The sequence below is a fragment of the Medicago truncatula genome, chromosome 1 (genome assembly GCF_003473485.1).
Source record: "Medicago truncatula cultivar Jemalong A17 chromosome 1, MtrunA17r5.0-ANR, whole genome shotgun sequence".
Classification (NCBI taxonomy): Eukaryota; Viridiplantae; Streptophyta; class Magnoliopsida; order Fabales; family Fabaceae; genus Medicago; species Medicago truncatula.
Genome location: NC_053042.1, coordinates 17873761 through 17892284, shown reverse-complemented (window position 1 = coordinate 17892284; position 18524 = coordinate 17873761). Strand labels below are relative to the sequence as shown.

The window sequence follows — 18524 nt, the reverse complement described above, 5'->3', positions numbered from 1 at the left end:
AGGTAGCTCATGTGTTTCATTATGTTGTAATGTGTATTTATACAATGTCTTGGGCCTCAAGTATCTCTAACTTGAGCATCAAGTATCTTGGACATCAAGTATCTTTAACTTGGTCCTCAATTATATCTAAATAATATCTAATAATTTATATAATGAATATTTTATATTCTAATAAGTATTTTACCTTTGTTGTCTGAAAATCCTTCACAAAAAAAAAAAAAAAACCAAAGGGGTCAAATTCAACAGTAACTTCATTATCAATGATAAATTTGCGCACAGAGATAAGGTTTTTAATTAATTTAGGTGCATGTAGGACATTTTTCAAGGCTAGGGACATATGGGAATTGGTTAGTAATGCATTGCCACGATCAATAACTGAAAATATTATGACCACTACCGACAATATATGATTACTAATATTGGAATAAGACGTGAGAGATTACCTCTGTTTGTTGTCATGTGAGAGGTAGCTCATGTGTTTCATTATGTTGTAATGTGTATTTATACAATATCTTGGGCCTCAAGTATCTCTAACTTGAGCATCAAGTATCTTGGGCATCAAGTATCTTTAACTTGGTCCTCAATTATATCTAAATAATATCTAATAATTTATACAATGAATATTTTATATTCTAATAAGTATTTTCCAGATTTATGGTTCCAGCAATTCACTCATGCATTAGAGAATTGATGGATGATTTAGAGTAAGAGAATGAGGGAGAATTATGTTGTTAATGTAACAAAATTCATGTCCAAATTGATGCCCAAATGCCAAGCATTTATAGTGCATTATATGACCATTCACATGAGAGAAACCACCCATTTGCCAAAGGTTATGATCATATATATCAAATTTTTTACTTGAATAAATGCTATGAATCATTAAACACCTCTTTGCCAAAGGTTATGATCATGTACATCAGATTTTTGACTTGAATCAATGCTATGGTTCATTATCTATTAGTAAATAATAATGTTCTAATGTATATGAATGATTCTAATGAAGAGTTACAACTTTTGGTGAAGAGTTACAAGTTTTGGTTCTAAAGTGATTCCATTATTTTGGAAATCACCAACGGTATATCCTTCACTTTGTTCTTTGATGTAATCTGAAAGGTCGAAATAATAGGACACTGTGTAGAAGAAAGAGGAACCTTTAAAGGTTTCTCAAATGACCCGGAGGTTTTTACTAAATCGGCTTCCTACTAAAGATAATTTGATACGTCGGGGAATCAATCCGCAAACTTCAGGTCACTGTGCAAGTGGATGCGGTCATTATGAAACTGCAAATCATTTGTTTGTGGGTTGTGCATTTTATGGTAGCATTTGAGTGCATGTTCGGATGTCGCTTGAAATACAAGTGTCTTACAGGTCACAAGTTATTGATCATTTTTGAAATTTTACATATTTAGCAGATGATTATAAAAAGTTGTGTTATGTTAAAAATGTGATTTGGTTGTCGCCTGTTTAGGGTTATTTGGTAAGACAAGAACTATCGTATCTTCCGGAATCTAGACCAATTATTACAACAACAGGTGGAAAGCGTCAAAATGTCTTCTTTCATATGGTTACAAGCAAATATTAGTAACTTAACATTTGATTTGGATCACTAGTGGACTAATCTCATTTAGTGTTTTAGCATTATGAAAGGTTCATAATTACGTATGTGTATGAGCATCAATCAAAGCATCAATGTATATTGTGGCTAAACTATATTTTTTTAGCACAAACAGGGTTTGTAGATACCATCGCTCGAGTCGTATAAAACAAGAACGGCAAAATTCTTCTTCAAAAGTTTTAACATTGTTTTAATCAAACACTCATAGGAACAAAAGAAATTGAGTGGTTCATTTAAGAGATAGACATAAGATATTAAAAGGACTCGCGTCTAAAAATAATTTTAAAAATTGGTTCGACCAAACTCCTCTGTATGTCCCTCTATATCATAAGTCATAACGGAGCCTTCCATTTCATTTGAGAAACCGAGGGGATTCCAACATCTCACATGAATTGGAATCTTCTTTGTTTTTCAAAAGAAATCAAATTTATAGAGAAATAGACACAAAAAATAGTTAATGGGTCTCATCACCAATCGAGTTCGGCCATTATTAAATCTAAGCGAATTCGGCCATTATTAAAATAAATGAATTATTTTCTAAATTCTTTGAGTCTATCTCTCACTTGAAGCACTAGGGTTTCATTGGGGAAACGAAGTATCCAAACCCTTTTCTATGTATCTAGTAAACTGTAGCACTCAAACAGTAGTCATTAGTAAAATAAATTCTGAACACAACATGGAGGAATGGGCTTTTGATGTTGATAGAATGAGAAGGGGTGGTGCCACCCATGTGTTTTCCTATATCATGTCTAAGTGAAAGATTGCATGGCTTTTATTGTAACCTTGGAAGTTCTATAATTTGAGTCGACAAAAGAAACAGAAATGTGGTGCATATTGCAGGCTGCAATTAATGTATATATATTGGATTCCAAATTCTTACATAAATCTTTGTTCTTTGACTTGCATGGAATGGAACACTCAAGAAATCAATGTGTATAAATAGATGGGCGTTTTCTGCTCCCACAGATATTGGTTTTCCCACTTGCAATTCTGTGTTGTGCTAAGTACACTACAGATGGGGACACACAGTGTTGATGGTATTGGTAGAAAGGGTTATGAATAATTCAAAATTCGGTCAGAATAAAGTTTGATCAATAATAATTGTCCCAGTTAGTATTGGAAATTTGGGGTCTAATTCATCGTCACAAAATCGGCTTGTGAAGTGAATATCGCCATCACTTATAAACACATTGTCAGGTCATCTCCTATCTGATGTGGGACTTTTAACACACCCCATCACGACCAACACTATTGGGCTTGATTCGTGGACATAAATGATGGGTGGCTCGATAACGAAAATCTGATAGCAAGTGATCTAATGGATCTTGAAGAGGCTCTAATACCATGTTGGAAATTTGGGGTCTAACTTATCCTTACAAAACCGGTTTACGAGGTGCGGATTGTCCCCACTTATAAACACATTATCAGACAATCTCCTATCCGATGTGAGACTCTTAACTAACTCTTAACGGTTAGTAGTTGAACTCAAATACCATTTGATTGACCATAACTAACAACTATTTGGTTTGATGGTATCTATCTAAGGATTATGTTCCCTCTCAATATCTTCTTAGTGACTTGATTTGTAATGAGTGTATCAAAAATTTGTGAAGGTATAGAAGTCACCTAATCAATGGACCCAAACTATGGAGGTTTGATTTGTTCAGCTACATGATATATATATATAGACACACACACAACCAGGGAAGGTTTACAAACTCTCATTCTCAATATGGGCACTCCTTTAATTTAGTGTTCTATTGAAAATAGCCAGCATAATGATATTAAGAATAGAGTATAAGGTCCCTCAAATAAAAAATTAGAGTATGATGATTACTTCAAGTCCATGCAAAAATGTTGGTGACGTATAGTTATAAATTGCCACCACTTTGAAATGATATAATAATTTCGTTGTTATTTTAGAGACATGTATTTTAAAAGTCATAGTATATTACATGCTTGTACTTGTACATGAAACAAAAATGTAATTTTTTAAGAGCTGTTAAGGTAAAAAATCACTAAATCCAAACATTATATTGTATGCAATTTAGTTCGAATTCTTTATGTAAAAAAATCCGATTTAATTCGACCGATTATATGGGTTTTAGGGGAATGAATTCTTTCAAGTAGTTGTAATGATTTAAAAGAAAAATTGAGAGAATCCATTCTCGAGTTTAAGCTATCCAAATAATTTAATAGCAACATAAATTCAATAAGACTCAATTTGTTTTCAATGATTTTTTTTTTAATGATTTTTACTAAAGACAGTTTTTTTGTTTTCGAATGAATTTAAACTTTGTATCTTGAGGTGGTGGCTCACATAAATTCAATAAAACTCAATTTGTCCAAATATATAAAATTAACTCATCTCCAACCTATTTTCATTATATTCAATCAAAAAACTATTTATTATATATATATAACTCAATAAAACATTAATTATTGGCAACCTACAACAAGAAATATTCCAAAATGATTAGTTTGTTGGCTGAGATTTGACTTAAAATTTTAAATAATTTATAGTTAATAACAAAACTTGCTTGGTGTATGGTGTCTTTGTATTTTGGTACTAGCGTTGTGCTTCTTGTTGCTAGCATTTGATATTTTCTGGTGTATTGTTTTGTTTGCTTTGAGTTAAGATTCTTTTCATTTATTTAGTTCATGTATCTTTAGTCATACTGTAGATGTGCCTATTATGAGGTTGTGTAACTGTAGATGTGCCTATTAAGAACATCAAGAAATTAAATGAAACACTCTAAAAAATAGAGAACTTTTTAGTTAAATGAAGTTCTAAGCACTCCTCACAACAAAGTGTTGTTTGTTTAGAAATACTTCTCTGAACCAAATACATCAGTTTTTATTGATTAAAATGTCTCTTATAAATAGGATCAAAGGGAATATTAGTCTTACACGAAGTTAATAGATCGATATTATGCAGTTCTTACATATGGTAAAGAAAATTATTACTCTGGCAATAGTATGAATAAGCCTTTGTTTGGTAAAAGATCGGGTAGATGATAACTTATAGTTGGTGAATGATGATGCATAGCTTATAGATGACAGTTGATAGCTAATTATGATATACTTGATAAATTAATTGAAACTATTTGATAAAATTAACGGTTCAACTATTTAATAAATGTAAAATAACATTAAAGAACATTTTTAATTCATAATAAAATTGATATCAATTAATATTTGAGGATTTTTTTTTTGAAACAGTTAATATTTGAGGATTTAAATTTATTAATTTAATCTATCTTTTATATATATTATTAAATTAATTTTCATTCACTAAAACAAATAAATTGGTTTTTTATAAATATATGTTAGATAATCTCATTCTAGACACCATCAGGTCATGAATATGGAGGTAAACCTTGTTCAAAAAAGTCTAGTTGGCAAACATTTTTTTTTAAGAAGTTAAATTAGCCTATCTAAATTGGCATAAAGGAGAATCGAACTTGAGATCTCGAGGAGGACCACACTCCCAGATCCCAAACCAATACCACTAGGCCAACCCAATTGGAGGCAAACATTTTCTATTAGATCCAACTCAAGTTATAATAAACAGAACTATATTGATGTCCATGAAATTGTTGCATATTGTAAATCTCGAATTCTATCAATGTGTAATTGCGTACGATTCTATTTGTCTCTATTAAGGTCGGTCCAATAATTTTTATTTTTAGGTGAGATCTATAACAAATTTTAATATATGGGATCTTTTTGGTCGACATATGAGGGTCTTTTTGTTTATAAAATCTAATGAAAAAATATTTTTTTTAATCGGAGACCAAAAACAAAGGTTTTAATGACCTTATCCTTGAATCGACTCTGTTCTCCATCGATCAAATAAACTTCCATGAATTAATTATAAAAAACCATTTACAATAAGAAATCGTGCTATATGATAAAAGAGTAAAATTGTTTATTTTCTTTCAAATTTCGTTCCAATCCATAGCATCAAAGCATCTAATATTTATTTTCTTATGACATCAGGATCTGTCCATGTGCTGTGCAACATGGGAATATATGAGGTTCACAAATTCGTTTCCTTCCAACTTCAATGTCAACATTTATTGTGCATTTTTCTTAAGGACAAAAGCCCTTGCACTTGCCCTTAGGATTTAAATTAATTAAGAGTTTGACCAAAAAATAAATCAGATTATAGAAGAGAGAGAGAGGGAGATAGGTTTGACTTCAGTATTAAAACATGAAATTTGTAATACAATACAACATCATTAGAGTGTGACACAATATATTCCATACATTATAAAAAAAAAACCATAATTAATCAAATAAGCCACATCAACCTTTGTACAGAAAAAAATAATAATATCTAAATTATTATCAAACAGTTGGATTTTCTTAAGGAGAGGGCTAATTTTTTGTGTACTATAATTTGTATTGAGAAATTCTACATTATTTTGTGTGTGCTAGTATTCTTTTGCCTGCCATAAGCAAAAGAAGCTAAGCAAACTCAAAATATGTTTCCTAGTGCCTGTTTGGATGGGCGGTTGCAAATCACCGTGAAAAACTACTTTAATGCAGAAACTTTAATTATTAGCTTCTTAAAATCACGGGAGATTTACACCAAATAGTTTGCAGATATGATTTTGCTTCATCAAACGCCACTTCAAACAGACACTTAGAAGTGTGATATGCATCTCCTATGACGTGCAGCCACTGTTTTCTTTCTTTGTTTATTTTCTTCTTTCCAACTTTTAGCAATGTCTTGAGACACACTAATTGCATCCAATGAAGCACCAGAGAGTCCTCTCCTTGTAAATCCAACAGCATATAGACCAGCATTTCCTTTCCATCCATTTGGAAATGGATCTTTTGGCATTCCATCTTTGGAAAAAAATTCATTCTCCTGTTCAATACATAACATAGACAAATTAAATAATCAACTTAAACAAAGTGAACTACTAAGTACTATGAAGCACAGACACTCTTCAGATTAGGTGTATCTTGGTGTCGGACACGTGTCGTGTCTGATACCAACACAACACCGACATATATAATTACAAAGAAGGACTAAACAAACTAACCTTAAGCCAAGATGGTACATTGCTTCTATAGCCAGTAGCAAGAACAACAGAATCAATATCAAGAACTTTTCCATCAACAAGTTCAACTTTCCCTTGTGAAAATCTCTTTATTCCAGAAACAACTTTAATTTCACCAGATCTAACTTTCTCAAGTGCTCCGATATCTAAAACCGGTGTCTTCCCGGAAGTGTTCTTAAGCTCTAAAGGTCCCATACATGGCCTTTTTAGACCATACTTTTCGACATTTCCCAAAATCACACGAGTTAGACCAAGCAATATCTTATCGACCATCCAAATTGGTAACCTTTTCATCAACATAACAGCTACCTCATAAGTTGATTTTCCGAATATTTCCCTCGGTAACACATGAACCTATTAATCAAAAATCACAAAAAATAAAGATGGTCACAATCTATACACATAAAAATGCAAACAATGAATCAAGATTAACATTAATCAAAGTAATTAATTTTTGTTTAAGTACTCACCGAACTTCGAACAACCATTGATGGATTTGCATTATGGTTACAAAGATCAAGAGAAACTTCCATGCCAGAATTTCCACATCCAACAACAAGAACATTTTTTCCACTATAATTCACACCAGATTTATAGTCACAAGCATGCATAACATTTCCACCAAAATCACTCAAACCTTCAAATTCCGGCACAACTTTCTCCGAGTTTTCACCGGTAGCAACCACAAGCCACCTACAAATATACTCAACTTCAACAACTTTATCACTTTTTATCCTATTGCTCTTAATCCTCCAAAGACCAAAGGTTTCATCATACTTAGCAGAAAGCACTGTTTCATTGAAATTTGGTGTTATGTTAAAGTTTTTCGCATATGATTCGAGGTAACTTATGAACTGAAATTTTGAAGGGTATTCAGGGAAGTGATCAGGGAATGGAAAATTGGGTAGTTGACACAATTGTTTAGGAAGATGAAGTTTAAGACGATCGTAGGTTCGATTCTGCCAAAGCGAGGCAATGCAGTTAGCTCGTTCGAGGACGACAAAAGGAACATTTTGGTCTTTCAAACAAGCTGCAACTGCTAAGCCTGATGGACCAGCTCCAACTATAACAGGTCCATTCACTAATATGCAACGGTTTTTGAGAATGTCTTCGGGGTCGAATGTTTGAGACATTGGTGGCATGTTTAGACTAATGTTATGCATTTTTGTTTGTGTTATGATTGAAGAAGTTAAGGAAATGAGATTGTGTTTTAAGAATGAGAAGAAAAGAGAATGAGAATGAGAATGAGGTGAAGTTTTGTTGTTTGAATTGAGGAGTGTGGAGAGGGAAAGAAGATGTGTGGGGGTATAAATAGAGTGAAGGGGTGGTATGAATTTATGATGTGGCAGTGGTTTCAGAGTAGCATGTGATGTCATTGGAAAATAATAACACATGGGTTATGACTTATGACTTATGATTAGAGATATCTTTATGAATGAAATAAATAACATCACCAAGAATCAATACAATTGTTTAAAAATATAGTAGCACTATCAAACATTTTATATTGAAAGCGTGTCTGATGTCATATGTATTCGTGTCAAAAACCGACATAACATATGTATATGATTGCATTCAATTATTTCATTTTTTAAATTATTATCAATGTTAAAATGATGATATTAGTACATGTACTATATAAGTGCCCTCCACGAGATATAAGTATTCTCGTATTCATTTTTTTGTTGTATTGATCTCTTTCGACAAATATTTTTCTATATACATAAAATCAAACCAATAATTAAATGGTTAAAGAACTCAAGGATCAACCATTTTAACATACTATGTAGGTTTTGGTTATATTTCTATACTCAATTTTAAAATTTAAAATGATAAAGTTATTTAAATATTTCAACAATTAACCTTATAATTCAATAACATAAAATGCTTACTTCATATTTTAGAATTTCAAAGAATTTTTTAATATAACCCATTTTTTTAAATAAAGAAGATAATGAAATTTAGTGATAGCATAATTTATTTTGAAAATTGATAAAAGCCATCAAATTAAAAAGGAACATTCTAGTTTGCTATTGATAAAAGTTAACGAATTGTTATATTTTAACATCTACCACAATTTTTAGGCACTGCCACATGTATATTTCTAGTGCAAAGTTTCAACCATTTAGGGGATCATTTTGAGGTCACTTTTGATAAATCTTATGTAGAAAGGGATTCTTCATGTATGCCTTTTCTTATTTATGAGAAACATCTAGCAAGTTACACTATGCCTATCACATAAGTGTTTTTATTAAATGGTTAATCATGTGGCTCAAGAAAGAGAATAAAATGAAGTTTGTAAAACTTTTCATTTGGAAAGAAATTTACATGACGGTGAGTTCTCATAGGAATCTTATTGTTTTTTTTTAATAGACGAAATGATAAAGTCATTATAAACTTACAATATAAATGAAGATACCAGGATTTGAACCCCAATCACAACATCGACCTAACAATTTCGACATTTTATCAACTGAGCTAGGACTTCTGAATATAGGAATCTTATTGTTGATACTACTCGAAAACGTATCAACTTTTTATTTGATGTTGGTCTAATTATCCCTATCCGACACAATACTCGAAGGAACTCCATGTAGCTTCACAACACTATGTATATAAATCTCAGCCAACTGAGCTACCGGATAACTAATGTTGATAGGAATAAAATGTGCCGACTTCGTCAACCTATCAACCACAACCCAAATCGAATCATGTCCCCTCGGAGTGTTTGGTAAACTCGTCACAAAATCCATAGAAATGCTATCCCATTTCCACTCCGGTACATCCAATGGTGTCAACAATCCTGCAGGTTTCTGGTGTTCAACCTTAGACTTCTGACAAGTTAAACATGCATACACAAAATGAGCAACATCTCGCTTCAACCCAGACCACCAAAACAGCTTTTTCAAATCATGATACATCTTCGTAGCTCCCGGATGAATGCTTAAGCTACTCTTATGACTTTCCTCTAGGATTAACTTTTTCAAGAAACTATTGAGAATGATTTGTTATTTAACTTGATGTGATTTGATTATGCTGCAATTGTTATTTAACTAAGTTGCATGATTATGAATAAGTTGATGATGAACTCCAAATTATTGGAAGTATAAGTGATAAGTTGATTAAGGTGTTTTGTTGTTAAAGTCCATGCATTAGCATTCATTGAGCTTTGTCCTCACCACGATTTAGGAGCTTTGTCCTCTGCACGTTTAGGAGCTTTGTCCTCCGCACGATGAAAGTATATTAATACTTATGATGACGATTGGTACCACATGCATATAAGTGTCTAAGTTGCATTGTCGCATTTGTCGAGTTTTAAAGATGTTTATGTTATTGATGATGATTGGAGTTGTGATTATGTGATAAATGTTTATCAAAGATGCAATGTTGATTATGATGTTAATTATGATTTCAAATTATAATGATTAATGTTATTGTGTTATGAAATCTCACCCCTTCTGCTTGAAAATGTTGCTCTTCGTATGAGTAACTTGCAGGTGATCGTGCTTAGTGTGCAGTTGCTGTTTGTGAGTGGCCTTGCCTCACTGTGTCGTCTAGGTCGCTCTGATACGTAACGGGATGGGGTGTTTAATATGCATGCTTCATTCTCTTATGTGACTATTATGTTATTTATATAATGTTATGGATTAACCATTGAAATATTTTGATGGGGCCTACGTGCCAAAACGTTTTATGGATTATGAAATAATTTTCGCTGCAATGTCTAAGTTATTTGGTTAAATTGTTATTTAACTGGTTTGGATTATGTTAAATGTGATATCCCGTTTGTTTATGCTGTTTACTCTGATATTTGTTTAAGAAATTTTCATATTGGGAAAACGGGGTGTTACAACTAACAACACTCAATTCATTGTTATTATTGATACGAATGCGACTCATTATTTTATTTCTCTTGGCTGTGCTAAGCGTTTGAATAAAAAAGTGATTATTGATAATGTAAACCTTTAAAAAAATGACACCATTTTTGTTGTCGATAATGTAACACTATTTTTCAATAACTTCAAAATCTTTTTTTTTTGTTCCATTTGATCTTCTTCTGCTCTCTTCTTCTTCAACTCCTTCACTCGTCTCGATCTCTCATCCCTTCCACTTGATATAGGAGATATTCAACATATAAATCATCCACATATGGGATGGAAATAGGATATTCAAGATAAAAAAGCATAGTCTATATACTTGCTCTTAAGATGATTCTAGAATTTGAACGTGAACTTGTAAGTATCATTTACAAAGCATAGTGATTTTTAAATATTATTTCTAAGAATAATACAAACATCTTGCATCGTGTTACCGTGTAAAAAACATACTTAGATTTAAGTAACTAACATAGAGCTTTCAATTGAAAGTGATAGTCGCCTAAATATCTGACAAAAATTTTCACTCTATTTGAAAGGTCAGAATGAGTCCATAGGCTTGGCCTCAATTTTATATTGGATTTTGCACATCATGAAATGTCAATTTTTCATCTCCGATTAAAATTTCAAAGATGTATATTCCATTATCATTTTTTTTTTAACAAAAACAAAAATTTCAATCACAAAAGCAAAAATGTCAAATCTGACATGAGGAATTTCTGAAGTCCATCAATGATATCTCAATTACATCATTCGCTTATTATAAACTAAATTTTCATTTTGTATTCCTTCCTATTTGTCAACTTAGATTGTTAAGTACAAATCCATGTTAGTATGAGTTCCATTATGCTCAATGATAGAGAAATTAAACTGCATAGAGATTGAAAAACAAAATTAAAAAGGGTTATAGAGAAAAAAGAAAGGCCTGAGAGACATTGAGATTTAAATTAGTCTCATAATTGAAAAGAAAAGAAGAAACAGAAATAATATAAGGGTTAAGAAACTAAAACAACATGTTAAGATAAATAAAGTTGCATTCAGAGCAAAGAGTAATGGACTAATTGCAATTGAAACCAACCAATGAAAATAATTTACTTTACAGTAAAAAAAAATTTCTCATTTGGCAGTACATTTGAAGTGAATTAATCAAAGAAAATAGTAGAAATTACAACATTCTCATCCGTCACCAACACACACAACCCAGCCATGCACACATAGAATTAAATTGCAACTATTGTCTATTATGTTGGTGTGAGTTTCTCCTTTGACGCCTTATCTCTTTGGGATAGAACTTCTAATCTGGTCCCTACACCCTAAGAAAAAAAATAACAATTTAAAACAACCATTGAAAAGGTAATATTGATGAAGAGATAAATTAGAATTGTTACCAAAGTTTGTATTCCCCAATTGAGAAGTGCCTGAATTGGTTTTTGCATTCAAGCACCAAGCTAAAATTGTATTTTTGTTCATGCATATGAATTGTTGAATACCGCATATAAGTAATTCCAACCACCCCTGCTGTTCTTTATTTTTCGGTAGACAAACTCCCCTCCCCTCCTTTTACTTCTTCACATTTACGACAACCAAACAACCTTTCTCCGGTGACTTGCTTGGTGCTCCATCTCCCCTTCTATCTTTTTCACTCAGCTCTTTATGTGGGTCAGTAGCGTAAAGATTAAATCTGATAACCTCCTTTGTTGTGCGGTTTATTAAAAAAAAACTAAACTATTAAAACTGGCTGAAAACTCTTTTTTACCGTTAAGTTTGTTTTGCCTTTAACAATTGTATATATTCGCTTCTTCATATTTTGCATGTTGCAGTTACTCTCTTAACGTGTTGAAGTAATTGGTGGCAACAAAGGGTAAATTTGAAATAGAAAAAATCAAACCATACAATTAAGAGTACATTAACTCCTTCCTTGTGAGACTCATCTACTCCCTGAAAGAAGAAAAGATAACCTTCAACCATGATCATTGATTCAATAAATAGAAAATAAGACTTGCATTTAAAAAGTTGCAAAAATGATAATTGCTTTGCAATTGTCATCTCCCTGCTCTCCTCGTCTGATTTTTTATCTTGACAAAAATAATGAAGCCACTCAACGTTTTTTGCTTCAATGAAACCGGTCAATTAATTAAGAGAAAAAGTAGAAACTGCTAAAGTAAGACTATTTCCTGCCTTTACAATCTTTGTCTAAGTTCACTTGTTTGAATATCAAAGTTCCACTTTCGTCTTATGAATGATATTTGAGATGATGGATTAACAATTATCAAACCCTCAACTTTCGTTTCCACAGTTTGATAATGGTTAATTCATGTTAAAATGGTGAATTTAGATTAGAGATTAGGGTACATAAGATTAAGGTTTAAAGCTTGGTTGATTAGGATTATGTAATTTAAACTTATCCAACAATCCCAAGACAAGAAGAAGTCTACTCACTCATGTTCATCGTAGACATGGAGAAGAAGAAGAAAGCATAAAAGTAAATAACAAGAAAGTAAAGGAAAAGAAAAGAACTTTTATTAGAAAGACAATTGTCACTTACGTTAGGAGGTCAAAAGAGCTATTTTTCTAAACATAAAGGGTCACTTTTGCCATTTTTTTAATAGGGGGCCAAAATTGCAACATTTTGAAACATAAAGGCGAGAAGTGTAGTTTAGCCTAGAAACTATTATTGTAGGGGACACGTGGCGATTATGGCCCCTTTTTTGGGACACATGACGTCTTCTCAGCAATTTTTGGATGAAAGGGCCAAAATTGCCATTTTTTTTTTAATAGGGGACCAAAATTGCAACATTTTGAAACATAGGGGGCGAAAAATTAATTTAGCCTAATTTCTATTGAATTGTGTGTTTGGTGCATTGAGCTTTCCTAATAATAAGCATTATGGTCACCTTTCAGCAAGAACTTCTAAAAAATATCCCTAAATCCACATTTTAATATCCAGTTTACTACAACAGTATTAGCGTAACAACAACAGCACACCAGTAAGTCCCAACCCCATATTCCATACAAGCACAAATATAATAGATGGCATCATAAGATTTTCCTTGACATGGCTCTTCCTCACACTATATGTATCACACAGGGCCGTCCCTTGTAACTGGAGGCTCGGCTCTCCAGTAAATATAGGCCCCTAATTAAATAAAAATATAATTTTTTTAAAAGAGCAATCATCTATTTAAATTGAAAATAAGATCCGTAAAGGTTTATAATGTTTTATTGAGAGAATAATTTATAATGTTTATTCTTTTTTTTAAATAATGTTTGTTGTTAGAGGCTTAAAGTTTTAATATTTATACGAAATATGGACTAAAAATTACAAGTGCTCAAATAAAATATATATATATATATTGTTTTTATTTGTAAATATATAATCCAATATGTTAAGGAGAATTTGACTGATTTGAAGACGGTATTGAGAATGATGAGAGTCAAATCCACAATAAGCCCTCTCATACTAAAAATTAAATTAAATTATAAGAGAAAAAGTAAATGAAAAAGAAAAATTGATCCAAGAAAAAAAGGAAAAGATAAATTAATCAAAGAAGCAAAAAGAATAAAAGGAAATTTAATTAAACAAAAACGTGAATCCTGGAAGTGTTGAACCAGGGACAAGGAAATAAAAAGAAGCATCTGGACCGCTGGGACAATGCGCAGCAACTATTATATCTATCACGCTGCTTGTATATAATAATTGTTTACAACTCGAAGATCCAATTCCCATTGTTAAATTATCCAAATACTAACACAGTTGTCTTAATTTTAGTTTGAATCCTAAAACATTATATATGAAAATTGAAGATTAATTAATTGAAATTGAATTGACGGATGAAAGGTAAGGAAAGAATTAAGCAGGTACCTGGAATGAAGAAGATGGAAATCAGTCGACAACAACGGTGAGAGGTGGTGCTCGATAGGTAGGTGACAGACAGCAGCGGTGAGAACTGATGGTCGTAAGATAGGCAGCAGGTGATGAATGAATCATCGAAAGAGAGATAGACAATTGATGAAAATGAATGAAGGGGAGAAGCAATTGTGGAATAATGAATCACGATCGTAAAAGATGAAAAGTTTTGTTTTGTTAAAAAAAAAAAAAAAAAAAGGATTTTGGTTGATTTTTTCTATTTGTTTGGAGGATCCAATAAAATAGCACTTTATAGTTTTTTATTTTATTTTTACGGAAGCACTTTTAGTTAATATTTATATAGCGTTTTTATAAAAATAAAATAAAAAAAAGGTTAAATATGGTTTTGGTCCCGATAAATATATCAATTTTTCGTTTTAGTCCCTCTAAAATTTTCCTTCAACTTTTAGTCCCTATAAAATTTCCAATCACTATTTTTGGTCCCTATTTTTAAGTAAATTATTGTATTTTCTAATGAAATTTATGGAATATTGTAAAAATCACTCTAAGAAAAAATTCGGATTTTTAACAAAACATGAATTAAATATGAATTTTTTACCGCCAAAAATATAAAAATTCATATTTAATTCATGTTTTGATAAAAAATTCTAAATTTTTTTGGGAGAGATCCTTATAATATTATACATTTTTCTGCAAAATTTTATTTAAAAATATGAATTCTACATATGAGTTTACTTTAAAATAGGGACAAAAAGTAAAGATTGAAAATTTTATAGGGACTAAAAGTTGAAGAAAATTTTTAGAGGACTAAAATAAAAAGTTGGTATATTTATATGGACCAAAAACATAATTAACCCTAAAAAAAAATGATGCAAGGATCAAACAAGCGACCTCAGTGCAAACTTACCACTCTTTACCATACGAAAAACACCTAAGAATTGTAACGCTATGTTTTTCAAACATACAGCAGCGCCTTTAAAACGCTATTTATGGTTGAATCATAAATAGCACTTCCTGTAATAACTGCTATTAATGATTAATCTGAAACTTTTTATTATGTTTATTATTTTTTTAATTAACCTATACTGGCGTTTTTAAATAAAGTGCTGTATAAAGATAGCATCATAGATAACATTTTTCTTAAGAAGTGCTATCTAAGACCTCCGTATTTGTATATATAGCGCTTCAGTGTTAAAAACGCTATTTATAGGATGCTATATTTTCCCAATTTTATAGTAGCAAACACATCACCATGAGAGTATGAGTGAGTCAGAAAATAGCGACAGACCCGAAATAAAATACAAATTATCATGGGTCCATGAAATTAGAAAGTGAATAAAATACAAATTATGGGTTCTTGCACATTTACTAAAAGACAACTTATGAAAATTCTAGCAGAATTTTATAAGCACATTCACTCAAATACATGCACAAAGGCCTAGATAGAATCCGTTGATCCGAACTAGCTCTAATATATTGCACCAATGTTTTTTAGGAGGCAAGCATATTTGCTCGTAACATTCATAATTGCGTTGACATAACACTGGTGATGCTGTAATAAAAAAATAAATAATAAAAGGGTGTAACTATATGAGAAAAATATTATGTAGGAAGGAACTAATAAAATTTGAGTAACATAGAAAATGGATTACCGTTGACGTTCATTGCAATAATAAATACTGAAAGCAAAATAATCATAACATTAACAAACTTGATAATTTCAGTCATATTTTCTCCTCTTTCGATGTAAGAGATAGAATATATTTTTATCAATTTATTATTTATGAAACTTATTTTTTGCCTTACGTACATTAAATAGTTTTCATATCTTATGAAGATGTTAACAACCTTCCTAAAATTATAATCATTACTAAATATCTTACATGGTAGAGTGGTTACATAAAATCTTACAGTTAAATCTCTTTTAAATACATCAAAGAGTCATGTTTGTCTTTTTAACACCCTTAGTAAAGAGGTGACATAAAAAAACTTACAATCATAATAATATGATAACATAAAAGCTTATAATTAAATCTCTCTTAAGGACATCAAAGTGTCATGTTTGTCTTTTAAACACCCTCAATAAGGAGGTAACATATTTTTCTTTTTAACAATCCTCGAAATTCATTCTAATTTTTTAAATTTGCTTTATTCTTTAACGTTTCATGATAGAAAGTGGAACTTACAAAAAACAAAAGTGGAACTTACTAAAGAGGTAAAAATTTGTTAGATTTGATGTGATTATTAGGCTATGGCTACTACTTAAGTTAGTGTTATCGTTGATACAAACAATATCAATTTCTCCTGTACTAGTATAGATAGTCGTACCAATAATTGGTTAAAATTTTGCATTCTTAAATTATGGTTGATCTTAACCTAACACGATTATCCAACTCAATTTATGCTCCCCCAACAGTCACAATATTATGATGAGATGTTTTATTTGTTTTGGATATCATTTGCATAAAAAATAATTAATCTTAAATTTTAATTTTTGGATGTCATTCGTTTCGACGCTAATTATTTTTATTCAACATCTATTATTTGAAATTACATCACTTTATCTTTGGTGGGATTTAATATATTATGAGTAGGCGGCATAGGATGGGGTATCTGTCTGTCAGAAACAACTTGTTGTCTCACTTATCTCATTGCCTATAAAAAAAAATCTTCGGTGAGATTTGACAATGGAAAATTGTCGATGTGTTATGCTGAATTGATGAAATACTTACTTAGTCGATTATGATGATACAACTGAGTGTATGCTCGCTTTCTAAGCCCAACATTATGATGAATTGTTTTGTTAGCACTTTGATGTAATTTTTCTATTTTTTTTATTGTAAAATTTAGTTTTTAAATGTCATTCGCTTTCATGGTACTTTTTTCATTCAACCTCTTTTATTAGAAATTGCTTCACATTTGGCCGTTGGTTGGATGTAAAAATGAAAAACTACGGTCCATAAAATACACACTTATTTCCCTAAAAAAAAAAAAACACACTTATTAAACATTCTAAAATGATGTGATTTTTTTTAATAAAATATTATTTGTTGATAAAATAATTATCCAAAAATCATCAACTTCAACAAATTCATATAATTACGGGAACATTTACACAAATACATTCATATTCAGATATCGCACCAAGGCTTTTTAGGAGGGGAACACATATCCTCTTGACAATCAAAATTGACTTGACATAGAATTATTGCTTCAATAAAAACTAGAATATGTTGGAACAAAATTTGTTTAACATTTTCAGCTTAAGTTTTGATGATAACATGAAATTAAAAGTTCAATTGGCTATGCTAATATTTGTTCAAGTGTGCAGGACCATAGACTAAAAATTTTACGAGTCTTAAAACTAAGTATTGGTTCTGTAATAACAAATGAGAGCAATGGAATTTACAAAGCAAGCTTATGTTGAAAGTCAGAGTCTGAAGACCATCAAAGTTTGAAGAACATCAGAAGCTGACTGCCAGAGTCTGAAGTTCGTCAGAGTTTCAAGTTAAGAACCTGGAGTTAGTTATATTTGGTTATTTTAAGACATAAGTTTGGAGAAGGAATAAAAGCCTAGAGCAACGACAATTTCAGAGGAATTAGAAGGCATTGAATACTTATTCACTAAAGAGCGCATAAAAAGGACAATTGTACAACCACTACTCCACTCTTGACTCTTGTCTGCACATAGTACAACTACAACTGTGTCTACACTGTTTAATTCTCCAAACAAGGAATGGATTTCAAATTATTCCCTCCTAGGACATTAACCAAATCAAGCAATAGATCATTGGTGATGATCAAACTTCTAAAACGAATCTTTTGATGTGCTGGCATTTCTACAACGTATGTCTCATACCTCTATATAAAGGAATGAAGACTTGAAGATTTGTAGAGACTGAACAATAATTTACCTGTGCCAAAACTCGGCTGAAATTGTTGCACATCAGTTCACTAATATTTTCTTATAAACTTTTATATCTTAGAAATTCTAGAGTCTTAAGAGTCTGTATTTTATTCGTATTGTGAACACCACTGATAGTATATCAAGTGTTCAATCCAAACTTATTATGTGTAATTTATTTGTT

The 18524-nt window shown here is 31.2% G+C and overlaps 1 protein-coding gene and 1 long non-coding RNA gene across 2 annotated transcripts; both read right to left on the bottom strand.

The window, feature by feature from the left end:
* Nucleotides 1-5889: 5889 nt before the first annotated feature.
* Nucleotides 5890-7949, bottom strand: LOC25483042 (probable indole-3-pyruvate monooxygenase YUCCA3). The gene is made up of 3 exons (XM_013611686.3): nt 7164-7949; nt 6676-7047; nt 5890-6497 (listed from the first exon to the last, which is right to left on the bottom strand). The coding sequence occupies exons 1-3, from the start codon at nt 7854-7856 to the stop codon at nt 6270-6272; spliced, it is 1293 nt and encodes a 430-aa protein (XP_013467140.2). The 5' UTR covers nt 7857-7949; the 3' UTR covers nt 5890-6269.
* A 7754-nt stretch (nt 7950-15703) lies between these two features.
* LOC25481329 (uncharacterized) lies at nt 15704-16288 on the bottom strand. Its single transcript, XR_003008327.2, has 2 exons — nt 16089-16288; nt 15704-15988 (listed from the first exon to the last, which is right to left on the bottom strand). It is a non-coding gene; the product is annotated as an uncharacterized lncRNA (long non-coding RNA).
* Nucleotides 16289-18524: the final 2236 nt, after the last annotated feature.